The 27348-nt window shown below is 38.7% G+C and overlaps 1 protein-coding gene across 1 annotated transcript in view; it reads right to left on the bottom strand.

Annotated features, from left to right (window-relative positions):
- Positions 1 to 1751: 1751 nt before the first annotated feature.
- LOC121259641 overlaps positions 1752 to 27348 on the bottom strand; it is a 64574-nt gene continuing 38977 nt past the window's right edge. The window contains exons 7-13 of the mRNA XM_041161291.1: positions 12180 to 12337; positions 9239 to 9407; positions 6810 to 7272; positions 6279 to 6656; positions 4621 to 4824; positions 2580 to 2713; positions 1752 to 2233 (exon numbers count right to left, since the gene is read on the bottom strand). Coding sequence (XP_041017225.1) covers positions 2059 to 2233; positions 2580 to 2713; positions 4621 to 4824; positions 6279 to 6656; positions 6810 to 7272; positions 9239 to 9407; positions 12180 to 12337 — 1681 coding nt within the window. The 3' untranslated portion in view covers positions 1752 to 2058. The remainder of the gene's footprint in view (positions 2234 to 2579; positions 2714 to 4620; positions 4825 to 6278; positions 6657 to 6809; positions 7273 to 9238; positions 9408 to 12179; positions 12338 to 27348) is intronic.

The following is a 27348-nucleotide window of genomic DNA, read 5'->3' as shown; positions in this document are numbered from 1 at the left end:
GTTTCCAGAAGAGGAATCCAAGTTTGGTATTCCTTGTGTCAGCCTTATATGAGGTCAGTCTGTACGTGAGAAGGTTAAACCATATTTTATGAGAATTTAGTTATCAATTTCCTTCCCTTTACTCTCTATTTCTCTGGAGGCTCTCACCCTTGAAGTGAGCTATTTCCATTTTCATCACACCTTTCCATCATCCATTATAGAAACTATTAAATACAACTAGAGCTATTACAAGGGTGTTACATTGTTGCATCAGGAATTTCATATTACCCAATGCCAACCTTCCTCCTTCCCAAAAGTCACTCGTATTCAATAGATCAACTTTTCAAAAGATTTTGGTCGGGCTTTCCTGAGGAGAAGGCTAGAAATTATACCCCAAAGGCATGTCAATCAATCTGTCTCCCTTCTTGTCACAGAGGACTTGGCATCAAACCAAGTTATAATCATAACAGGGCACTGGTATCCAAATTAGCCTAGATGATCCACACTGCAGCACCAAGACTTTGGGTACATCACATCTCTAGAAAGTACCTTCACAATTCCTTTTTTCTACAAACAAAACCAAAGCCGACAAACTCATGGACATGGAAGATGGGAACAAACGACCTCATAAGCAAAGGTATGTGCCACTCTATCTCTACAGATCCCCAATAACCAAGTGACAGCCTTCAGATGCTTGCTACTGTAACTCTAGACCTCAATTGGATGGAAAGAAATAGAGTTATACATGGAGGAACTCACCAGAATCCTAGACAAGTAGCTGCATAGGCTGCAAGGTTATCATCAAAGCACACTAAGGCATGGGGATCAAACCCCACCATGAAACCCCTACATAAATGGCAACCACCACAACAAGGATTCCTCAAGATCAACTATGATGTTTGTCGTACATCCAGACTTTTCAATCATAGATGCCCTATGCTGCAATAAAAAGGGAAGAATACTCCACAAATGGACCAAAAAGTGCCTCACAAATGACCTTACAACTATAGAAACATTAGCGGCTCTCCTTGCATCCACTGAAGCAAAGAACTTAAAGAAACAACAAATTATTCCAGAAGGGGACTCGAGATTGTCTACAAGGCCCTAAACAAAGTTGTATCATCAACATATTGGGAAATTGAACCAACCATCTAGAGCATCAGGGATCTCCTTGTAAAGCAAAAAGACTTGTTTCTCTCTTTAATCGCTAGTCGTGCAAATACAAATGTGCGCAACTTGGCAACAAGGGTCACGTCTTTATCCTAAAGATGCATTCCCGTCAGCTTACCCCATAGGCCATCTCCTCCTCCCGTCCACAATGGAAAAGATCCACCCACCATTTCTTGATTCTCACTAATTTATAGACCTTGGTGGCTAATTAATTAAACTAACTGAATAACAAAAGGGGTCAAAGAAACTGATGCTCGCACTCTTGTACAAAGAAAGAGAGAGCCGTTGCTACAACTCCAATATCCATTAAAAATCTGACACCAATTCTTTTAACGACATTAACAAACTTCTCTCAACTTTTTAGCTTTTCAGGACTCCCTATAGAATGACAAAATAAAATGATTCAAATCAAATTGAGACTCCGTAGACACAAAAACTAAGTACTTTATCAGTTGTTTTTTTCCTTCAATCTGTGCAGGATTTGATTTGCACATACTTAGCTTGCACATCCATGCTTGGTTTGAAATTCATACCAATAATATATAGATGGTACATAGCTGAATAGTATCCTAGGAAAAAAGGAAAGAGACATCTATGCAAGATTCTATATAATTAGTATCAGTGATTTGGTTAATTTGATGCGTTTGAGTCTCAATTACAAACTGAAAATGCACTAGATCAGGGTAAGTGACCACACTACTCTCTTGGAAGACCTAAGCACAAATTTTTGTTATTATTAATAAATGTTGCTATTATCGGAGAAGTTGAGACATCTATACCGTCCGTCATCTTCTACACAGATTTGTAGCAACGGAAGCTGCTACTTGTCTGCTGTGCCACCATAACAAATACTGTTTTGCTCTTCCAGAATCAGGCTATTCGAAAGGGAACTAGAATTATAAACCGCAGCTAGGAGGGTACATCATTGGCAGTAATGTCAATCGTCTGTCTAGCAGAAATCAATCTGTCCAAGGTTTGGTCTGGAACTGTAATCCCAGATGTCTCTAAGTCTGCAACAATTGCAATGGCTGCATCTAGTTCTCCAAGATCAAGACATTGCAAGATGATTTCATCATAAAGGGGACTGCAATAGAAGAAACCGCAAATGAGATTATGTTGGAGTGGTTTTGGTTTGCCAACAAAAATATACATAATTTAAGGCTCTCTTGTTAAAAAACTTTTCTGATGAATGATACTTCATGTTGAAATTGCCAAGTTTGTATCTTCAAAAAGATATCTGGCATGCTATTAGGAAGAGGCAAGACTCAACTTAAATGCAGTAAAAAAGCTCCCGGTTTTGCAATATGATGCACAAACAATCCATAAAAATATCAAATTACAATCTTGTGTAGACAGCCTAATTTTTAGATCAAGAAAATCAAACCTCTATTTTTTTTTTCATTCTCCTCGAATAGAGAACATTATCTCACCTCCCAAATGCATAGCCAAGACTATGTGTTGTCTGCAATATCTTCAAGAATGCTGATGGCACTGGAGCCCTTATTGCAGCACGCAAGATCATGGCACAGTCCCCAATAGTGGGTGTTCCACCCAACTCTATTACCTGAATATTCATTATTTCAATCTTTCAAAAAGAACAATACAATTAAAGCAAATGCTTCTATTGGAGCAGTATAGTCTCCAAACCAATGAAACGATACCAAATAAATACTTTAGTCTTTCACTATATTCTTGGGAGGTCCCGCCAAATATGGAGAGCATGGAATGGCAATATATGTTTAGGCAAACGTGTTACTAGCGTGTTATGATGTGGGGAGTTTTAAAATGGTCACATCAAGTCTCAAAATACAGACATATTGATAAGAGTTGGTGATATAGAAGCCAAAGCATATTTTGATAATAGATACTTCGACTTTCAGGCAAAGTAGTCTCACACCCAAACTATATGCATGGGAAAAAAATCCCTAAATTCATTATAGGAAAAGAAAAAAAATTAAAAAAGTCCTATTTTTTGTGTGATGACTACAATTGAAGTGGAAGCCCAGAGGATCTTTTGAGAAATGGAAATTAAAAGGTCTTTTGGGAATCAGAAATCAAAGAGTCTTTTATGCAACAAATGACCATTTAAATAATAGGGGGAGTCTTGAGAGATGGGGAGAATTTTAGGGACATCCAAAACAATATAGTTGTAAGAAAACAAGACTCATACAGGATAATAGATACAGTTCATGTAATGTTCAGAAAATTCAACGTATAAGGCACTTGTTATATAGTACACATAATGTAATAAAATACAACACCAAAACTCCAAACCTATCACACTGAGCTCTGCTCAAATTATAGTCTTCACGAAGAGATAAAGCCCCTCCAAATCAGTTGGGAAACATTAGCAACATAGCATCAATATATCATTCTCTCTTCAGGAGTAGGATTTGAACCCAAGACGTAGCCAACCTCAACAACCCCTCTACCACCATACCTCCATCTACTAAAAATAAATATAATAGTCAAGGGTATTTTTTCCCTCTACCAACATAGCTCCAGCCTCCATCTACTAAAAATAAATCTGATAATTGAGACTATTTTTTTTATAAGTATGATAGTTAAGGGTATTATGGAAAAATCAACCTAAAAATAATATTTACTCTTACTGCATCGATTACATTCAAACTGGATGATGGAGTTAATTGACACTTGAATATAAAAGTACCCAAATGCATATTGGGCTGGTTCACCGTTAAATAGAAGCTCTAAGACTGGATATTGTACATTTCTGGGAGATAATTTAGTGACACGGAAGAGTAAAAAACAGATTGCTGGTGCCAAGTCTAGTGCTGAAGCAGAACATTAAAGTATGTCCCGCAAAATTTGTGAGGTTATGATGGCCTAGATATTCATGATTTTCTTGTTTCTGTTGCTGCGACCTAGATAGGTCTTATCTCTTGTATACCTTGTGTACTTGGGGCTATGCCTATCATCAATACAATCGTTTGCTTATCAAAAAAAAAATATTTGTGAGGTTGTGTAGAGAGATTTTCTTCAAGAAATGGGATTTATAGTGGATAATCAGGTAGCAACCCACAGACACATGAACAAAACAACGAATCGAAATAGATTGCCTCTTTGATCATGACAAGTTAATCACTAAAGAAATCACCACTCCATATGTAAAGTCAGAAATTCAACTGGAAGATTTATTTACCAAGGCCCTTGGTTGTGGTCGGGTAGAATCAATCCGCTTGAAGATGGGATATAGTCTCCAACTTGAGTGGGAGTGTTAAAGAAGATTATCTTGAGCCAGGAAGAACTTATGTAAGATGGGACATATCGCCTGTAAAACTATTTTATCCTTATCTTTATATCTTGTCGAGATATTATTGTGACTTGGGAGATAATGACAGTGAACCTCAGTCAGAGATAAACTTCCAACCCCTACAATTCCTGTCTTTATTTTTCTATTCCTATACATAACACAGGTGAATGGAAGTGAGAAAAGATATAGGAACTTGCCTTCAGCATAACTTTAATTGCCAACTCAACTTCCCATTCCTGCGACCATCTCCGAGGAGGTGCATTCCTTAGCTCTCTTTCCCATGTCCAACCCCAGACATCAGCAATTGTATACATGTCCGACACATCAAACACCTTCCTTTTTCTCAGCTCCTTAAATGCCTCAAAAATATCTTCAGGAAACCAGTCTTCATCGGCATCGTCCTGTGTCCATCCACAAAAACATATTCTGAGGTAAGGCCCTAAAACAAAAATGGAAATCTTTATTCCCCAGCTGGTGGAAACAAAAACCGAAAACTAGTGTACACACTTATACACCAAGCACATGCCTTCAAAGTTCTAATTAAATAAACTAAAAACATCCGATTGATAAACCAAATAAATTAAACCAGACATGCAAAAAGACAAGTACAACTGTTTAAACATATTAACCATTAGTAGCTTTATATACAATAAAGAATGCTAAGATCTTACTATTACACCTTCGTCTTTTTTAATAATTCTACAGTAACATTGAATGGTGTTAATTTCTATAATATTGCCTCAGGCTGTTTTCATAAGTTTAGAATCTCACTAATCCATATGCATCTATTTTGACAATGTCATATTTTGTGAAAAGCTTAATCGAACACCTGATACAAGTGGTACCTAAGCCTTCCAGTATCACAATCAAGCTCCTTCTATACAGACTTTAGGGGTGCTACCCGCCCTATACTGGTGGGTGTATCAGGTGGTACCTAAGCCTCCCAGTATCACAATCAAGCTCCTTCTATACAGACTTTAGGGGTGCTACCCCCCCTATACTGGTGGGTAGCAGCATCACCCGGTCCCTTTCCACCTTCCCTTGGCCCCGCCCAAACACCATGACTGTCCACCCCTGCCATATGGGCAGCAGACTTTTCAGGCCACAATCCGGTCTCCACAATACAAAACTGATCCAGAATATATGCTAAACCAACACACATCCAAAGATTCCAATCACTAAACCAAAAAATCCAAAATCAGTAGATCCAAGCATAATATATAGATCCAAACTAAAAATGTCCACAGATTTAAAAAAAATAAAAAATAAAAATATCTGCACCCAAATGCTCTGTGGGTCTGCGCAGATACCCACAGCCAGTCATGGCCGTGGGGCAGGCGATTTCTGATGTGTTGGAAGAAAAAGAAGAGAAGAGGAGAGGAGGGGCCGTGTGTCTGTAAACCAAATGAGGGGAGGGGTAAAATTAGGGTTTTTTCATTATATATTCTACGTGGGCGGGCAGATTTTCACCCAAGCAAGTCCCAACCTGCAACCCGCTCGCTTGGAGATATATCTTTAAGCCACCAGCCCCAGCCCTTGGGGAGGGCAGGGTAGGTCCAGTGGCCCTCCCCCCACACCTACTATACACCATGGCATGCAAGATTTTAGCATTTCCATCCTTATGGACAACTTCAAATCAAGTATCCATATTAACCCCAAAACCTATTGCATGACAAAGAATAATCATAATAAGGTAATTGACCTACAAATAGGATTTATTTGCGACTTAAATTGTTTTTTTTTATAGGTAATTTGAACTGTTAAATTATTAAACAAATAACTGATGGTAGAGACACTGCCCAAAAGAAGAATGGAAAAGAAGTACTAGAAATGGAACCATTATGGACTTTCATACCTCCACTGACATTCGAGACGCTTTTCTCCTTGACTTTTTGGATGAGGTAGTTGTTTGGTCAGAATCTTTCAATAATTGGACTCCAATCATTTGAAGAGGCTTCTTGCCTTCAACTTCCTTGTCCTTTACCCTCTCTCCATCTTGGCTCTCAGTCTGCTCTACCTCCTCCTCCTCATCAGCCTCATCATCTTCAACCTCTTTTGCACCATCTTCTACTTCAACATCGTCCATCACATCTGTAGGTTCTAATTCTTCATTTTGCAAAGGCTTCCCATGATCACCATTAAAGCCTTCTCCAAGAAAGCGGCGTTTCCAGAACTCTGTATTTCCTTCTTGAAGCTTGATCCTAGAAATTAGTTCATCCAGCTCTTCATCAACCTGCCAGGCAAATCATATTGAAATTTGAATGGCAATGTACTCAGGTAGAGGAATTATGCTAAAGATAAAATGTAATATGTAGATCAAAAGAAACATTAATCTGATTAAACAATAGACTAAATAGCACAAAAAAAGTGATAAGTGAAGACTAACTTCTTCTTCTTCCTCCTCAACTGGAGGAACCCAAAGGGGCCGACCACGAGAGCGGTTTATTCTCCTTGCTTTCTGCACACGCTGATAAAGAACATTTCTAGTTCCATCAGTCGGAAGATCTTGTGCTTCAAGTTCTTCCTTCAATTCAGATACAATCATCTTACTCGCAGCCTTGGGCTTTAAAATGTTCTGGTCGGGACCCTTTATAACTTTCTTTAACTGCTCCTCCACTCTGATATAATCAGACTCTGATGCATCCCCTAAAGCAGCAACTCCTTCATTCTGTAAGGTTTTCAGAAGCTTTCGATGGTGTGCCTTCCAATCCTCAAGACATCTTTGCTTGAAGGAGGTTTCCATGGGGTTTGAGTATATAAATCCATCAGCATCTGGATCAAGAGGAGTTTTTCCCCTTCGAGGCACCCATCGTTTGCGCTCACCAGTAAGCCCACCCTCTGCAATATACCTATCAACATGCAAAGACAGTTAATACCTTAATAGTAGAATTAGTATCAGGATATGCATTAGATGAGCGGTAACACATGCCTGTAAAAAATAAAAAGATAAAAAGAGGCAAAATTAACTTGAAAAAAATGACGAAATCCTTTCATTCCAGTTCTAGATTTGAATTATGATTCTGCGACAGTGAATCACTTGTTTCCACCAAAGACCTTGTAGAATCTCAAGTTTCCCTTCGATTCTTTACTTTCCATGACCCAATTCTATGATCCAAATCTAGCAAGTTATCACACTGTTTCGTTTCTAAAGTTATCACACTGTTTCGTTTCTAAAGCTCTTATAAGCATAGCTCTTCACTATTTATTCCCGCAGAAAGCAAAATCTTTCTCAACGAATTAGTAGTAAAGATAGGCTTGTGTATGAGATTGTGTATGCATACATCTATATATATGCTACGTACATTGAAGAAAGATATGGTAATGCATGCATATGTATAAATTAATACGTTTCTGAACCATTGAACATATTTGAAATATGACATTTGGAAATTTGCCTTATATTGCCTATATGGAGGGCTGATGTCAGAGGACACTTTCAGTTTAGGACTACAATGAGAGAGAGAGAGAGAGAGAGAGGGGGGGGGTGATCATAAGACCCCAAAAGCCCTTCTTTACCAGGGTTACATGTAACCGAGGGAAGTGCTTTATAGTTTATAATTGGATCTTGCGCAGGCATTTCTATCATTTGGTAGATCCAAGTCCATGGCCTATGGATGATCACAGTACAGACGGATTAGGTCACTTTTGACAACCAAAAGTAGCAATTTAGCTACAATCTATTAGGACTTTTGCCTGAGCAGCATTTAAATGATTATGTGCTGCCGGGATAATGGCTCATCCCACATTAGTCAAGTGCCTGCTTGATTAGGGGTATATGTATTTGTTGGACCTCTCTGTCTACTAGGTTAAGCTTTTGGGTTGAATGCTCTAACATAATATTGGATCCCAAATTGTTTGTTCTTGAACTCCAAGTGTCAGGCCTAAGTGTCTTTTTCTCAAACTTAGTAGGGTAGTGCTGGTTTCTTTACTTGGTTTTAAAACAAAGATGAGAGTTGCTGGAAATTCTCCATATGCTCATAGAACAATCCTCTTTAAATAGAATACAGCTGAACAAATAATGAAATCTATGTCCCAATTATGGGATCAACAATATCAATTAGAATCCCTAATTTTAGGTATACAACAGTAATATATCCACCAAGTATGGAATGAATATTACAAAAAAAAAGACCTCTATTTGCAGCACACTCAATGGTGGTATGGTCTGACTTGACAGCTGGCTCTTACAGTTGGGCCTCCCCACTGAGTGGCTAAAGCTTTTGGGTTGGAAGCTTTAACACGTAGGAATGCTTCCCGCATTTGAATAGGAAAATGTTGGATGTGTTGGCAAGTCATGGCATAATTAAGAGTAACAGGCAAGAAAGAGAAAGAGGAATATATATAGAGAGAGAGAGTGTGTGTGTGTGCGTTTGTGTGCCCATTTCTATCCCAGCGTTCGAAAACCATTTTACATTAATATTTGGTCCTAGTTAGACTCAGAACAATAGTAAAAAAGAAAGCTTATAAACTTGAATGAGCAAAACATAAATAATTTACAAGCTAATGAGAACAAGGGGGCAGTTCCAAACGAATAAAATTTGTTGATATTATACTGATGCAGATGAGAAACAATGTAGCTGTGCAAGACTGACCAGAGGATTAAGCCGTCTGAAAATAAGATGTTGAAAAACAGAAAGTTGAGAATTATAAGGCATGCTTATTGATGCTTTCAACAAATCATAAGAAAATGAAATTGCTAAATAAATGCTTTTAATTTATGACAAGTTCTTTTTAATCCAAAGTGAAATTGCTAAATAAATAAATAGAGAAAAATGGACTTTTCAGCGATTGTAGCATGTTCATTATAAAGCACACCTAGCAATGTAATCAATCTCGTATCCAAGTTCCGCTTCTTCTTGTAGTGGTTCAATCCATGAGCTCACCAAAGTCCGGTACTTTCTGCTCATGATCATGGCACGTGGTGGCATTAGTTGGTGATCTTTTGCCATGGCCTCTAAAGCTTCTAGCAAATCAACAATCCTGCCTGAAATTAAAATGACTTCTAGCTAAGAAACATTTCTAAGTTTTGGTCCAAGGAATAAAAATGAACATAGCAAAAAGAAAATAGTTTAAAGCTACCAGATCATTCTAGCTGGCTCTCTTTTCACGGATATCGGTCAATATCGTCGATTGGTTGGGAAGTTAATTTATCTTACTGTGACTCGCCCTACATTACTTATGCTGTTGGAGTGGTTAGTCAGCATATGCTTGCTCCCCGGCAACCTCAGTCTGATGCATTTTTCGTATCTTGCATTATTTGAAGGGTGCCCCTGGTTGAGGTTTGTTATACAAACCAGCCATTAATTTGTCTATCACTGGTTTTAGTGATTCTGACAAGGCTGGAAGTTGGTCTGATAGACAGTCCACTTCTGGCTATTGTACCTTTATTGGTGGTAATCTTGTTACTTGGCATAGAAAAAAGCATTAATGTTGTTGCCCGCTCTAGTGCTAAAGTTGAATATAGAGAAATGGCTCACACTGCTTCCGAGATGTTATGGGTTCGCTCTTTCCTTCGTGGCTTGGGTCTTGATGTTTCTACTCCTATGTAGATGCACTCCGACAATCAAGCCACTATCCTTGATTGCTAACAATTCAATCTTCCATGAGTGTACGAAACATATCAAAGTTTATTGTCATCTTATTCGAGATTTATTAATGCGAAAAGAGATTGTCACTCCCTTTGTTCGCTCCAAAGATCAGCTAGGTGATATTCTCACCAACAATTACCGCACATCCTTTCAAGGATTCTCCAACAAACTGGGCATGTTTGATTTATATGTTCCAGCTTGAGGGGGAGTGTTAGAGTTACTGTAATTTGTATAAAGGACTAGTTATTTTTATAGCAAGAGGTTATTGTTGTAATTATGCTATAGTCACCCTAGGATAAAAACATGTATGCTGATAGTCAATAGTAGTTCACTTTTTTCATGTTTCCCTTGTGCCTTTCTCCTTCTTCCTCACTTTTCTCTTAACTTTACAACTCAACTGTGATCAATCCTTGAGAAGTACCTTTCATTCCTTATAGAATCGCTTGCATGAAGGAAGCATATGTGGCAGACCTCTGTAATCCTCGGCATGTTTCAGCTCAACCAGGTGTCGTCTTTACTAGGGATGCAAATGAGTTGGACCTTTTCTCATCATTCTTCAACAAGTTGTATTCATGTGGGATGGAACATAATAGTGTTGATAAAATGGTTTGTATCCCATCTAGGAGAGGCAACTTTGAGGTGAGTTCATACTACAAGATGCAATGTAATCAAGCCAAGGAGCCTTTCCCATGGAAGCTTATTTGGAAGAATGCGGTTCCTCCAAGAGTGGTTTTCTTCGCATGGACAGCAGCACTAAAGAAATACTTACCTTGGACAACGTGAGGAGGCCTGGCATGATAGTATCATCCTTAGGAGGCTTGTATAGGAAAAATGAGGAGATGGGGCATCACTTACTCTTACATTGTGAGGTTGCTAGCTTTCTATGGAGCATCTTTTTCAGTCTCTTCTGGGTTAAGCGGGTGATGCCTTCACAGGTGTTGGAGCTTTCCACTTGTTGGAATAGACAGTTTGGCCACCATCAGCATGTTTCATTGTGAAAGATGGTCCCATTACACATTCTCTGGTGCATATGGAGTCAAATAAACCAGCGTAGCATTGAGGATCTTGAAAGACTGGTATCGGAGTTTAAGTTTTATGTTTTAAACGCCTTGTATATTGGACAAAGGCCCATTATGGTGTTCCCTTTTCTATTTCTAATTTTTATGATTGTATAGCTCTTTTCCCCTTTTTTGTTTAGTGAGTTCATGTATACTTCCTGTATAAAAGGATAGCATCAAAGGGTTGGTACATTTCAAGCCCTCTCATTATACTTCATACATTTCAGTAATATGAAAAGGTTGGTACAAGCTCACTCCTCCCAAAAGAAATGATGAGAATTGAGATATCTAATATAAAACTTTATCACTGCCAACACGCTGTCATTTGAAATTAAATGACAAGAGCACATTAGATAAATGGGTCAAATGTGCATGTCACACTCAACAGAATGGATTTACCAAACCAAATTTTTAAGCTTACTAGAATTGCCTGGCAAGTAAAATCTCTGTAAATGCTTGTTAAACCAATATGGATATTTAAACATACTCAGTTTTTTCCTAACAAGTTCGTAGCTTAAAACCTAAGAAAGCACACCCAAGCATCATAGAAACTACTAGAAATCTAGACCAAACTTTGTACCTATAAGCCCTATCTCCAGTGCTGGCTACATATGAGCTCCAGAAGCAAACTCTCTGAGGCCAAAATTGAAGATAACACAGTTTTAACAGTCATGAACTCTTCTTCATGGCCTCATCAGAAAACCACATGAAAAAGTGTCTGCCAACCTATTTGCATCAGGTTAATAACACATGATCACTTAAGAAAAGAAAGCATTTCTACACTTCATTCAACTAATGAATGACCTAACAATGATGACATTAGAGACCATATAAAAGAACTTGATGGACAATATTATGCCCACTATAAAGAAGCTTAGGAATCAGCTTCTTGGTCTCATAAAAGCATAAAGTCTTTGAAGAAGTATATGAATGACAGTTTGGTTCCCATTCTACCTTGCTTGCAGATATAGCTCCAGATAGGCTTAACCTCTTTTCAACACAATTGCATGGATTTTGGGTTGTATGATTTAAAATCTGTAGCCAACAAGTAATAAAAAGAGAGCAACAAATTAAAGGCCAAGGAATTTATTCTAAGAAAAACATGTGTACCTTCTCGACATAAAGCCCTAAGATACAAAGATAGTGGATCCCCATGGTTTCCTTCATTATGTAAAACTTTTGTTCCCCCCTCAAAGTTTTTAAGGGCACGGAAATGCCGAATAGCTTCAGGTACCACACAGTACTTGGCAAAGCACTCCACTAACAACCTGAACATGAGACACTGATGTTATTTACCAATCATTTAAATTTTTTTTTTATAAGTAAGAAAGAGATTTTATTAATCCACGTACCAATCATTTAAATTATAATGATTATGATAGCTGAATTCAAAATTGTATCAAAATATTAAAAAGCTTACAGAGGTTTTAGTTCTAACACATAACATATCTATATATTTCTAACGTATACTTGCAAAAAAAAAATCTATATATTTCTAATCTATGCAAAATGAAAATTTTCTATCCAGCAAAATGTAAGGTATTATCTTAGGCAAAACCAGCTAAAGAACTCCATCTTCTGCCCTAAGAGCACTAAGAAACATAATGGACATGGAGGCACTTTAAATTCAAATTGTATAGAATAAATCTATTTGCAAGCATCTTTATTGACACACAGAAGTCTGCTGATGTGGAAGTCTGCCACATCAGCATACATAAAAAAGTCTTGGTATTTTAAACACCAATACTTGTAAGGAGCATAACACAATTTTATATCTAAACTAAAGCAGGATTTTTACAATTGTAAAAGCATGTATTTTGCCTGAGTGAGAAGAGATAGATGCTTTAGTCTCACCTCAACTTACAGAACTATGGTGATCATACCAGATCACATGGAAACTTGATAGCAGCCTATTTATCACATTAAAGGTGCCTAATTGTTCTTGTATTTAAATTCACAATTGCGACCTTGGGCATGACTAATAATATTCTTGTATTCAAGAATTTTTCAACTTCAATCCAAACATCTTTTAAATCCAGAAAAGGTCATAATTAGCAGGTACATTCTATGGTCTTAAAAAGTTCTAATTCTAAAAAAATAAATAAGCTTCTCACTTAATCATTTTTCTAGATACAACTTTTCTCATTTTTCCCCAAAAAACCTGAAAAACATCTTACAAAAATTTTATCTAGACAATTTTCAAACTACCTATTCACTTTCACAAACTCTAATAAAAACACATTTCAAAAAAAAAAATAATCCATTGCTACTTTGGGCATCATCTATTGTAATGAATGGAACAGATTTTAATGACTTTTATGCTGCTTTTCGCAGCGCTTAGCTTGTAGGATTTTCTTGTATACTTCCTGCGTACCTGGGCATCACCTAATTACGTGGATTAATAAAATCTCTTTCTTACTTATCAAAAAAAAAAATCCAAACGATTTCTCATTTTTCCTACTCACTTTCACAAAATCCAATAAAAACATGTCTCAAATTTTTTTTCAAAACTTCTAGAAAATCCTTAAAAATTCTACTAACCAATCATGGCCATATGACTCCATAATTATTGTACAACAAACTCAGTCTATAAGCTGATGAACTAATTATTATACACCAGACTCAGTCTATAAGCTGATGAACTAATTATTATATGTTAATTATTTTCTTCTTTGATAGGTAAAATTAAATTTTATTGAGTCAAGTAATAGATTTTATGTCAATTATTGTTCAAGCTTTGAACTAATGGGCCCACTTTACCTATAAAAAATAATTATACAACAGACTCAGTGTAAAACCTTGGAGACACCTATTCTTCAATATAACAGGTTTAAGCCTTCATAACAGACTCTATCTTCAATTTAACAGATTTAAGCCTTCAAAACAGACTCCATCTGTTTTATGGATGCGAATCCTTTTCTTTTTTCTTGTTGCATTCCGGTAGCCATCTCTCCAATCAAGGGAGAAGACCCCGCTGGGAGTGTTGGGGGGGGGACTATAACACCCCTCCCCATAGGTCAGGAATGTTATGTACATGAACAAATATCAGGATTTTTAATCTTTGAATCCCTTGCCCCCTCCCCACAAATGACTCCTCTAAATTGGTTTTTGATAGGTACTCTCCTCTAAATTGTGACTAACGTTTGAGCCAAATTAAACAAAACTCCAAGGCCTAAGAAAAGAAAAGAAAAATAAGCATAACAAACACAATAACCAATAGGCAACACAATAACCAAAAGTATATATAGATATTAAAAAAAAAAAAGAAAGAAAGGAATAACAAACAAACTTGTCAGAAAAACTCAACATAAGCTAATAACCAGCACGCCAAGGGAGATGAACAAAAATCAAAACTAAAATATCCATCGCCAGAACACGACGATCAGGAGGCCAGCATCCCGGTGGACGATACAATGGCGAGAACACTGGCGACTTGTGATTTGACCGTAGAACATGTTTCCGACACAGAAAAGGACACACAGGCAGCGGAAAGTGACGGAAAGACATTTGGGATACCTCTGGCAGCTTCGAAACACACAGGAGGGACGAGCTTGAATAGGGCTCTAGTAGTGGAAGGGCAGTGCGAAATGCTTGTACCAGGAGCAGAACTTCTACCAGAGATGTTAGGGGCTATGGTGGTGTACGATCTCAACAGGGATATGGAAGAACACAGCCAAGGGTCGAGATTTGACCTGACGAAGGCACCCCAGATGAGCTTCACAGACAGTGAAAGAGAAACCTGGGAGGAAGTCCTCCCACTGAATTCTGTGCATCCAAGTCGAAACAGTAACATCAAGTGTCAGAATGGGTACTGCACAAGGTTAAGGAGATTCACCATTGTGTATCAACAGTGATGGCTTCAAGGACCAATTCATGGCTCTTCTTACAGCCATAGAGGCTGGTCAAACCCCCCAGAAAATGAGTTCAGTTCAGCAAAGAAAAGAGCTAGAGAACTAAAAAGAGTCAACTCGACAGTTAATTACGAAGATAGAGAGAGGTGTTCAGGCTGTGCAAGATCGAAGGGAAGGGCAATGGATGCAGTTTTATGAAGCCAAAAATCATTTCGTGGAAGGTAAGGGAGCTGAGTGAGATGGGAACATGCCTCAAAATAAGAAACCAGCTTCAGAAATGGAAAGAAAACATTGTATGTTTACAAGAAACGAAATTAGAACTCATCACTTTAAATACAGTTAGAAGTTTTTGGGGATGTAGTCAAGTGGGATGGACTCATTTGCCATCCAATGGAGCCTCGGGAGGCATTGTAGTGATGTGGGATCAAAGGGTGGAGGAGAAGATGGAAGATTGTGTAGGAGACTACATGGTAGCTTGTTTGTTCAAGAACGTTGTGGATGGATTCCAATGGGCTATTGCAGGTGCCTTTGGTCCTAACATAGACCAAGCAAGAAACTTATTATGGGATGAGTTGGCTTGTGTAAACAAGATATGGGACCTACCTTAGTGTATTGGTGGGACTTCAACGTAACTCAATTCCTGAATGAAAGATTGGGTGGCTCTAGTTCCAATTTGGAAATGGTAGAATTCTCAAACTTCATCTTTGAACAAGATTTACTAGATCTTCCTCCTGCAGGTGGTTCCTACACTTGGTCAAATACCTGAGAACAACCCCTCTTGGCCAAGGCTCAATAGATTCTTGGTATCACCTGAATGGGAAGCTCACTACCCGAATCTTATTCAGAAGAGACTCTCTAGGCTTTGCTCAAATCATTTTCCCATCCTCCTTGATGGTGGAGGTATTCCTGGAGGCCCATAGTAGTTTAAGTTTGAAAATATGTGGCTGAAATCAAAGGGTTTTATCGAGAGAGTCCGACAATGGTGGTCTTCATATCAATTTTAGGGAAACCCAAGCTATGTCATGGCAAGTAAATTGAGGGCTTTGAAGAAAGACCTGAAGGCTTGGAATGAGCAGATGTTTGGCAATGCTGAAGGCCAAAAACATACTATGTTCAAATAACTCAACAGATTGGAGAGCATGGAAGAGGTTAGGGAACTATCCGCAGAGGAGAAGCTCGTAAAGTCAAAGTGTCTGATGAACTTGAGATGGTTACATTATTGGAAGAAATAACTTGGAGGCAAAAATCGAGAGCCTTATGGTTGAAGGAGGGGAACAAATGCACCAAGTTTTTCCTTCAGGTGGCAAATTCACATAGGAAGAACAATACCATCGAGACACTAGGTGGATGGGGTGGCTACTAACAATTTTCTTTGGCCGAATACCTCCTATTGTTCCTTCTCATTCATCAAATAGCAAAAAATAGATTACACAGATCAGAAATTTGAAATCTGACTTCCTATCCTAAAGGGATTCAAATCTTCGATAAGATATGTTTCCCATACTTATCTACCCAATCTAAATATTCAAATTACAAATCCTATACAGCTGTACAAATCTGTCTATACCTGAAATACATAGATAAAACATAGGAATTAATTCAAATAAATATAATCCACTAATAGCTACTTGACGACCATATCGTAAAGTACTATGAGCAATTGCTTTCAGAAGAATTTCCTTGGAGACCGAAATTAGAAGGACTTACCTTTGATGGTCTCGAGTCACAAGAAGTAGCACGGCTTGAGCAACCCTTTGAAGAGGTGGAGATCCAGAAGGCAGTAAAAGTATGGTGGGTGACAAGGCTCCAAGTCTGGATGGCTCCTCTATGGCTTTTTTTCAAACGTGTTGGGAAGTGATCAAAGATGACATTATGGGCGTCTTTCATGAATTCCATGAAAACGGAAGGTTTGAAAAAAGTCTCAATGCAACTTTTATTGCTCTCATTCCCAAAGAGCCCGGTACGGTAGAGGTAAAAGATTATCGACCTATTAGCTTGGTGAGTGGGATGCAGAAGATCATGATGAAGGTGTTGGCGAATAGATTGATCTTGGCGATGGATAATCTAATATCCAAGCCCCAACAAAGCTTTGTTAGAGGAAGGCAAATTCTTGACTCGGTACTTATCGCAAATGAATGTTTGGATAGTAGATTTAAGTCGGGAGAGCCGGGACTTTTGTGAAAACTAGACATGGAAAAGGCTTATGACCGGGTCAATTGGAGCTTTTTGCTCTACATGCTTGAACGTTGTGGCTTTGCTTCGAAATGGTGTTCATGGATTACTCATTGCATCTCAACAGCATGTTTCTCTATCTTGGGGAATGGCACCCCCATGGGCTTCTTTAAAAGCTCACGGGGCTTGAGACAAGGTGATCCTCTTTCTCCACTAATCTTTGTTTTTGTAACGGAAGCCATCAGCAAGACGATCTCAAGAGTTGTGGAGGGCGGTTTCCTCAGTGGATTTTCAGCGGGGGAGGCAAGTATATCTCACCTATTATTTGCCAACAACACTTTAATATTTTGTGGGGCCAAAAATGATCATATTCAAGCTTTGAGGGCTCTTCTTCTTTGCTTAGAAGCCACTTCGGGGTTGGAGGTGAACTTGACCAAATCAGAATTAGTTCCAGCGAGAGATGTTACTAATATGTAAGATATCTCATTTGCTGATGAAATATCTTGGCCTCCCCTTGGGTGCACCATTCAAATCGAAATCAATTTGGAATGATGTATTAGAGAAAATGAGTGGAAAATGGCTAGCTGGAAGAGGATGTACCCATCCAAAGGTGGTAGGGTTACTTTAATTAAAATTACTCTATCAAACTTGCCAACTTATTTTTTATCATTATTCTTGCTTCCTACCCAGGTGGCCCAATGCATGTAGAAACTTCAGCGAGATTTCTTGTGTGGGGGAAGGGGAGATGAATGATGAGTTTTAATTTCACTTGGTAAAATGGGCCACCAATATGCTTTCCCAAATCAAAAGGAGGCCTGGGTATCAAGAATTTACAGGTTTTTAATAAGGCTTTGTTGGGCAAATGGCTGTGGAGATACCACAAAGAATGGGGGGACCTTGTGGAGAAATATCATAGACTCGAGGTATGGTGAAGCGTGGGGAGGTTGGTGCTCAAATGAGGTAAGTAGGCCATATGGGGTTGGGCTTTGGAAGCACATAAAAAGAGGATGAGATGTCTACTTTAGAAATACCCGGTTTGAGGTCGGTGATGGACTCAATCAAATTTTGGCATGATATATGGTGTAGCAACAGGCCATTCAAGGAAGCTTATCCAGAAGTCTATGGCATAGCAAGAATGAAAGAAGCCTCAATTGCAGACCAATTGGTTATCAAATGGTGCTCCTCAATGGAATGTCACTTTTTCAGAAATGAACATGATTGTGAAGTCAACACAATATCAGAGTTTTATGATCTCATATATTCCACTCACATAAGGAGGGAAGTTGATGACAAGATTTTTTGGTGTCCCACCAAAAAAGGGAAGTTCATTGTCTACTCTATCTATCAAGCCATGCACACACATACAACCATGGAAGAGCATTTGGAAGACAAGGGCACCCTTAAAGGCACTCTTCTTTGTATGAACAACTTCATTGGGGAAGATGCTCACACTCGACAATTTGAGGAAATGTCAATTCATTGTCATGGAGTGGTGTTGTATGTGCAAAAAGAGTGGGGAGTCAGTTGATCATGTATTACTTCACTGTGAGATTGCCATGACATTATGGAACAACTTCTTCACTCGGGTGGGACTAACTTGGGTGATGCCGAGTAATTCTCATATTGTAGCAATATGGAAGATGGTCCCAATAGGCTTATGGTGGTGTATTTGGAGGGAAAGGAATGACAGAAGCTTTGAAAATCGAGAGCAATCAATGGAAGAGCTTAGGAAATTGTTTTTCAATACTTTACATCATTGGTCGGTTGTAATTGATTTCAATGGAATGCGTTTCCATGAATTTCTTGTATCGTTGAATTAGCACGCTAAGGCAACGCTCTTGTATATGTCTCGTATACCTGGACTTTTGTCTATTCTTATGATCAATAACATTTTGTTTACCGATAAAAACAAACAAAAGCAAACAAACAAAATAACATCAATACTTCTATTCAATTGCATTATTTGAGGAAGCCATTTGCTTATAATTTAGTCTTTAAAAAGGTTTCATTATTTCTTATTCACACATAATCAATGTTTGTTGATCTACCTTTTTTTAAAATATAATATAATTGTTTTGAATTAGTGCTTTAAAATCTATTTGAGATTGCTAAGGTTTTGTACTTTAAAATTCAATCATTATGAAAGGTGCCAATAAATTTATCTTTTAGAATATTTAGAGATGCAAGGCATGATTTATTACCTTGAAATTTGTTTCATTATTAGGAAGTTTGTTCAATTGTTATCACCTTCTTAAAATTATTCTTATAGAATAATTTATCAAGTTTATGAAGTTTATGTTTTATTTAATCTTGAGTAATGTTTTAAACACTTCTTTACTCATGATTGCTATTATGTTAGCACTTTTAGTAGGATTGGCACAAGTTGAAACAACTTGGTAATTCAATAGCTGCAAAGCTTAAAATTACTCTAACGAGGGGATGAGAAGCTATAGGGCCAAGGGGCAGGGTGAACCAAAGTTGGGTCTGGGCAAGGACTCGGATTCAAGAGTAGAGAGGGGTGGCGTTCAGGCTGGGTCAATTAAGAACATCGGGCTGGGCAAGAGTTTAGGCCCAAAATGGGTTTGGAGGCCGTTGTATCGGGAAGAAGCCGATATTTCGGGCTAGGACTGTAGTCACCCTCCCGTGACACCGGCACGTGACATGCCAGACCCGACACTGGCACGGCAAGTGTCGCCAGTCGCCGTCAACCACCATGGTGGGCTGGAACAGTCACTGCAACGGGAGGAAGTCAAGGAAGGAGAGTTGGTAGAGGAGCTCGACGGGGGGTATGTTTCAGATGAAGAGATCAGGCTGTCTTTTGTGTAGTTTAGGCCTTCAATGGGGGAGCCTCCTTCGTGGGAGATTGTTACGTGGAAGGGTGGCACGGCTATTGGGGGAGAGGACGAGGGGGGCGTCGGGAAATCAACAGAGGCGTTGTGTGGTGAGTTACAGTTGGCTCGACCAACAGGGGAAAGGTTCTTAGACTTAGTTTAGAAGAAAGTCGAGAAGGGTGGTGGTGTTGCAAGGGAGGAGGGGTCAGAAGGATACCTAGTGGATTCTCAAATGGTGTTTGGCGAGAGTGGGGAAGTTGATCTGAAGGAGATGGGTAGTCCCATTCCTTTATGTGCTATTCTACCTAGTTCAGTCCCTCAGTCTTCGGATTGGGAGCTGAAAAAGGTAGCGGAGTTACAGCAATGGGTAGGGATTTCTTGTGAGGGCTATGAGGAACAATTTAAAGCCCTCTTGGGGGCTATCGAATCAGGCAGATCAGCAGCTTTGAAGTCAGCAACTAAAAAAGACAGGGATTGAAAAGATTGATGTGTTCTATTAATTATGATAATAAGGAGGGTAGTGTTGGGAGGGAAAGGGTGAAGGGCGGGGGAGTGGCTTATCTTATAGAGCCTAGAATTTTATCATGAAATGTTAGGGGGATCAATGATGTTAACAAGAAACTACGCATTCGATCCCTTCTTTGTAGTTGGAAAGTCGATATTATGTGCCTTCAAGAGACCAAACTGTATTATGTCGACAGAAACATTATTCAAAGTTTATGGGGCTATTCGTTTGTGGGTGGAGCTATTTAGCCTCTTTGGGGGCCTCAGGAGGGGTGTTATTGATGTGGGATAGGAGAGTGGTGAAACTAGTAGAGGTGTGCATTGGGGATTATTCTGTTGCTGGTTCTTTCAAGAATATTGTGGATGGGTGGGGAAGGGCACTCGCGAGAGTGTATGAGCCTAATGTGGATGGTGAAAGAAGATACTTGTGGAAGGAATTGGCGGGTTTGTTTTCTTTATGGGCAATTCCTCGGGTCGTGTGTGGGGACTTCAATGTTGTTCGCTTCCCTTGTGAGAGAGAGGGAGCCTCTTTGTTGACAAGGGCAATGGAAGAATTCTAGGAATTTATTTTTTATTTTAACTTGATTGATCTTCCTTTAATTGGGGGGTTGTTTACGTGCTCTAATGGTAGCGGGGCGTCAAGATTGGACAGATTTTTAATCTCTACTTGTTGGGAGACTTAGTACCCGGACTTATGTCAGAAGAGATTGTCACGTGTATGCTCAGATCATTTTCTTATTTTGTTAGATTGTGGGGGTATTCATGGGGGTAGACATTATTTCAAATTCAAGAACATGTGGCTTCAAACGGCTAGCTTCGAGGAGAGGGTGAGGAATTGGTGGGCTTCCTATTCATTCCTTGGCACACCTAGTTTCATTGTGGCTAGGAAGCTTAAAGCCCTTAAGCTGGACCTGAAAAAGTGGAATATTGAGGTCTTTAGACATACGGATGAGCAAAAGAGTCTTCTTTGGGATGAGTTGCATTCTCTAAAAGTTAGGGGGGTCAATGAAGTGGCTTCCCTGAGGAAGATTGAGGTGGTGGCAGAGTTAGAGAAGGTTTTATTGTTAGAGGAAATTTCTTGGAAACAAAAATGTAGGCTGACATGATTGAAGGAGGGCGATAAACGTACTAAATTCTTTCACAAAATGGCAAATTCACACAGGCGTAACAATGTAATTGAGGTGATTCATTCTGGTAATATGGTGTATCAGTCCCCAGAGGATGTTCAAGATCATATAGTGTGCTATTATGAAGAGCTCCTCAAAGAGCCGGAGGAGTGGCGTCCTAAACCGGATGGGTTGTCTTTCGTTCAGCTGGATGATAGTGTTGCAAGTTGATTGGAGAGACCTTTTGAGGAATCCGAAGTGCATCAAGTGGTGTGTGGTATGTGTAAAGACAAAGGTCCCAGGCCCGAATGGATTTTCCTTCGCTTTCTTTCAAGAGTGTTCGGAAGTAGTGAAGGTTGATGTGATGCAAGTTTTTCAAGAGTTATATCTTTGTCACAAGTTTGAAAAGTCCCTTAACGCTACTTTTATTGCTTCATCCCGAAGATTGTGGGGGCTATGGAATTGAAAGAATGCAAACCTATAAGTTTGGTAGGTGGATTTATAAAATCATTTCGAAGGTGCTAGCAAACCACATGTGTTTGGTGCTGGATAAAATAATCTCTGAACCTCAAAATGCCTTAGTTCAGGGTCGACAAATTTTGGATTCGGTTTTGATAGCAAATGAGTGCTTGGACAGCCCGGTGAGGGAGGGTAGACTAGGAGTCATGTGTAAGTTGGATATGAAGAAGGTCTATGATCATGTGAGCTGGGATTTTTTGCTTTATATGTTAAGAAGGTGTGGCTTTGGAGATAAGTGGTATGGTTGGGTTAAACATTGTGTTTCGACCACCCAGTTTTCAGTACTAGTCAATGGCAAACCTTGCGGATTTTTTCAGAGTTCGAGGGGTTTGACACAAGGGGATCCGTTATCTTCTTTCCTATTTGTTTTAGTAATGGATGCTTTAAGCCGTATGATGGAAGCTGCTGTAAGGGGTGGTTTCTTGGCTGGTATTTCAGTAGGAAGCAATAGTAATGGATTATCCATCTCCCATTTATTGTATGTGGACAACACTCTAATTTTCTGTGATGTTGACATTGGAAATATTCAAGCTTTAAGGGCTGTACTGTTGTGTTTTGAAGCAGTTTCGGGCCTCAAGGTGAACTTGGGAAAGTCGGAATTGGTTCCAGTGGGGGAAGTGGGGAATATTGATTATTTAGCTGATTTGATGGGCGGTAAAGTGGCTGCTCTCCCTATGAGTTATCTCGGTCTCCCTTTAGGAGCCTCTCTTAAAGCAAAAACTATTTGGGATGGAGTGGTAGAGAAGGTAGAAAAAAGGTTGTCAGGGTGGAAGCGGCTTTATCTTTCAAAAGGTGGGAGACTAACTCTTATCAAGAGTACTCTCTCCAATCTTGCTACGTACTTTCTCTCTTTATTTCCTTTACCGGTGGGGGGGGTGGCTAATCAGATTGAAAAACTTTTTAGGGCCTTTTTGTGGGGTGGAATGGGTGAGGAATACAAGTTTCATCTTGTGGGTTGGCCAAAAGTGTGTTGCCCAAAGGAGATGGGAGGCTTGGGGGTGTGTAACTTGATTACTTTCAATAAAGCCCTATTAGGAAAGTGGTTGTGGAGATTTCAATTGGAGGAGGATTCGTTGTGGAGAATGGTGGTGGTTGGGAAATATGGCTATGATTGTGGGGGTTGGTGTTCTAAGGAGGGTAGGGTGACTTACAGAGTGAGTCTTTGGAAGTTTATTAGAAAGGGGTGGAAGGAGTTTGTAACACACCAGTTTGGAGGTTGGTGAGGGCACAAGTATTAGCTTCTGGTTTGATGAATGGTGTGACGAGAGAGCCCTGTTTGCTGCATTTCCAAGAGTTTTCAGATTAGCCGGAAATCAACAAGCTGCAATTTCAGATGTGTTATGCCGAGCCAATGGCACAGTGTATTGGAACCTGTGCTTTTCCATAAATGTGCAGGATTGGGAAGTTGAGGAGATAGCAGGTTTTTACAGTTTTCTGTATTCCAGGAAAATAGGTGGAATTGTGGGAGATAGAATGTTGTGGAAACACTCAAAGAACAAGAAATTTTCTGTCAAATCCTTCTACAAGGTGCTGCAAGACCACCAGCCCTTAGTGTTCCCATGGAAGGGTATATGGAGAGTCCCAGTGCCACCAAAAGTTGCATTTTTCATTTGGACTGCGGCTTTAGGTAAAATTTTGACGGCTGACAACTTAAGAAAACATGGGATGATTATTTTGGAGTGGTGCTACTTGTGTAAGAAAGATGGTGAATCGATTGATCATATTTGTCTGCATTGTGAGGTGGCGAAGGAGTTATGGGATGGCATTATCAGTAGGGCTGGGTTGTCATGGCTTATGCCCAAGAGTGTGGCGGAACTTCTAGCATGCTGGAATAGGCAACATCAAGTCTCTCAGTTGGCTGCGACATGGAGGATGGTCCTTTTGTGTTTATTGTGGTGTATTTGGTTGGAAAGAAACGAGAGATGCTTCAACAACAAGGAGAGAACAGTGAGGGAAATCTGGAACTTTTTTGTATTTTCTTTGGTCCAATGGTTTTCTGCTATTGTATTAAAGGGAGGGAATGTTTATGAGTTCTTACTTTCTTTTCAGCTTGCTAGAGTGTAATTAGGTGACTCTTTTGTATACTACCTATGTACATGGGCTTTGCCAAGTTGCATTCGATCAAAAAAGTTTATTACTTATCAAAAAAAAAGTTTAAAATTACAAACGGCATGTCTCATATTTTTCTGAAAACGTTAAAATATATGATTATCATTTCCGGGAAAAAATAAGACTATCATTTTCGAATTATTGGGTTCTCATGGAATTAGCTTTGAGCACTACCTTTGGATTATGAATAACTCGTGATGATTGATTACCTAATTATGTATGGTCACAGAGAGTACATAAATCATAATTGACTGTATGTATTTTCATATACTAATTGAATAATGTTATGGTTTGTGGACATGAATAGTGTTATAAAAGACATACTTTTCTACAAGAATTTGAATATTTAATCATGGTATAATTGTTATTGAATATGCTTTTTTTCTATATTGCTATTTTTTCATGACAACGAATCTCGGAAGCAAATGCAACATGTCATTAATCCAGTTAAACCCCAGACCTGTCTAACGTAATCACACAAATAAGGTAAATCATTAGCTTTTCACCAATGGGGGCATGACTCCCAGAAATTGTTTGCATCCAAGGGGTATGAACCTTAGATTAGAGGGAGCATACCACCAAGACCAAAGCCCTGTTAACCTGAGCCAACCCCTAGGGGTTGCTTTTTTTCTATTTTGTATTAGACATATAAGTCCACCACCACCCCCGAGTGATATTAATTAACAATTTTCCCGTCTCCATACAATGCTGACAGGAGCATCTATGCTCAAAGCAAAGTGGGCCCATTAGTTCACTTTGCAGAGGTCATCATTATGTCTCTAGTGTCTGTAAAGGTCATGTGACTTTAACGGGTTTATAAGTTTAGGACCAATTCCCTATATCAGTAGAGGATACTGTCAAAGCTCATATCTGCCACCAAGAAAAGACCAATGACGACTGAACCACCACAGCAAACAGTAAAACAACCACCAACAATAATCAACACCCACCAAACACAGCTGTGTTTACACCACACAAGCTCCCACCATCAAAAGCACCAAAAACACCATGAACCAACACCAGCACTACCTGTCATGACAATCCACCACGCAGGCAAACGTGATTTCCCACGAGCAATGGAGCGATTATGCTGACCACAATATAAAAGGAACTCAAGCACAAGCAATACCAGTACAACAACCTCCCAAGTGACACTAAGTGACCTACAACAATAGGGATTGGACAAATTCAAAGCCCACAGTGCCACCCCTATTGCCACCCGGGAAAACCAATAACAAAGAAACAAAAGGTTGGAAATGTTGAGGAACAACTAAGAAAAGAAAAGGTTAAACCCTAAAGCTTGGCTATGATACCATGATACAATTAGGATTTACATATAAATGAGTGGATGAGAAGTTAAATCAAGCTATCATTTAAGAAGATTTGGCCATGTTTGGTTAAGTCCAAATTTAAGAACTTTCAAAAACCGAAACAACTTTTTTTTATAACTCAAAAATCAAAACAACTTTTACAAACACCATAACAAAGATATCCTTAAAACTTTATAGTTTAACAACTTTTCAACTCTTCACATCCACTTTCACAAAATCCCAACACAAAATATATTTTAAAACAATTTTTATGCATAATTTCCTATCTACCTTCACAAAACCCGATAAAAACGCATCTCAAAGTTTTTTCAAAAAACAAATCTCAAAATTTCATTAACCAAACATGGCCAGTTGGTTTTGGACTGCATAAATTTCTATCTCAAATCAAGGTTTTCTTGGATTTCAGCTAATGGTGAACCTAGTGAAGGATTTTATGTGGTATTTGGCTCAAGGTATGTTTTAAGATTCTTGGTAGTTCTTAATCATCAAAAACAAAATTCTTGGTAATTCTCTAAGGCACAAGCATTTCCTTGTTTCATTCCAAATAACTCAAGGAATCTAAACGCCCATGAATATCTAGATATCCAAAAAACCTCACATTTGCAGGAATGTAGAAACCCTTGAGGCAATATTCTATACTCATAAAATCACAGCATTATCCTCATTTAAGTGTGCAAAATTTTGGCACTATTCTTTACTTTTTCTTTGCACCTATTTTATTTATGTTTGATGAATTAGTGGTATTTTTTATAAAATTTAAAATATTTCAGGTCATCTTACATGGGCATTTTGGCAAAAAAATATCCCTCAAATTTCTAGGAACAAGTCAAAACGTGACAGTCAAAAATTTTATAATTATGTTGTATAGTCAAAAAAACATCAGAATGCAATAGGACATTGGATTTCCCAAAACAAACACATCACCTAAAAGTTTTATAACTAAGATGATAAATTACTGAATTAGTGATATGAGCTGGTTTGTGAGTGTTTTGATTTATTATTAATTTGAGTGATAAAATTTGAAAAATGATAGTGAATTTCTAACTCCAACAAGTTTCAGCAAATTTGTGGAAAATTATCTTCGATGAATGGGTGTCGGTGGGGTGGTCAAAAGAATGCTCTATTCTGAAATGTAACTGCTGTTTGGTTTTTCTGTGTGCTTGATAATCACATGCATATCTTTGAAGATTCAAAGGGAATCCAAGTTATACGAAACGTGACTGAAGATCTAGAGAAGATGGTGATGTTTAACAGCCCTCTAAGAGTCACATATTGATATATCAGCTGTTCCTGACAGTCTATTCTCTGATGTATAATCATAAAAAATTAAATGCAGTGAATACGGAATGAAATTTGATGGCCAAAAAGTGCATATAGAAAACTTCATATAAGGATTTTTTCGATTAGAGAAGGTTGTATAGTGAATGTCGAAAGAAAAAATGGCATCTGCTCCCGAGGGAAAGAATGAAATAGGTGTTGCCCAAGTACACAGAGAGTTTACAAAAGAAAACACCTAATTACATTCTAGGAACCGGAAAAAGAAACAAATGAGCACTAATTCCATCGAGTACAATAGCAGAAAACCAAAGCAATAATATTTTCAAAAAATGATTTCGAAGTTCCACCAAAGTCCGCTCCTATCTTCAAAACATCTATCATTCATTTCAAGTCAAATACACCACATAAGAAACAAACGAATCATTCTCCAAACCGCAGCCACCTAGGGACAACCTTGAAGACCATTCCAGCAAGCTAAGAGATCCACCACCCTCCAAGGCATCACCCAAGCAATTCCTTATCTACTAAAAATCTCATCCCAAATTTCATCTGGTCAAGTGGGATAAGGTAAACCATAA

Source organism: Juglans microcarpa x Juglans regia, chromosome 4D, assembly GCF_004785595.1.
Source record: "Juglans microcarpa x Juglans regia isolate MS1-56 chromosome 4D, Jm3101_v1.0, whole genome shotgun sequence".
Classification (NCBI taxonomy): Eukaryota; Viridiplantae; Streptophyta; class Magnoliopsida; order Fagales; family Juglandaceae; genus Juglans; species Juglans microcarpa x Juglans regia.
The sequence above is the reverse complement of the archived record's forward strand: the minus strand, read 5'-3'. Positions and strand labels throughout refer to the sequence as shown.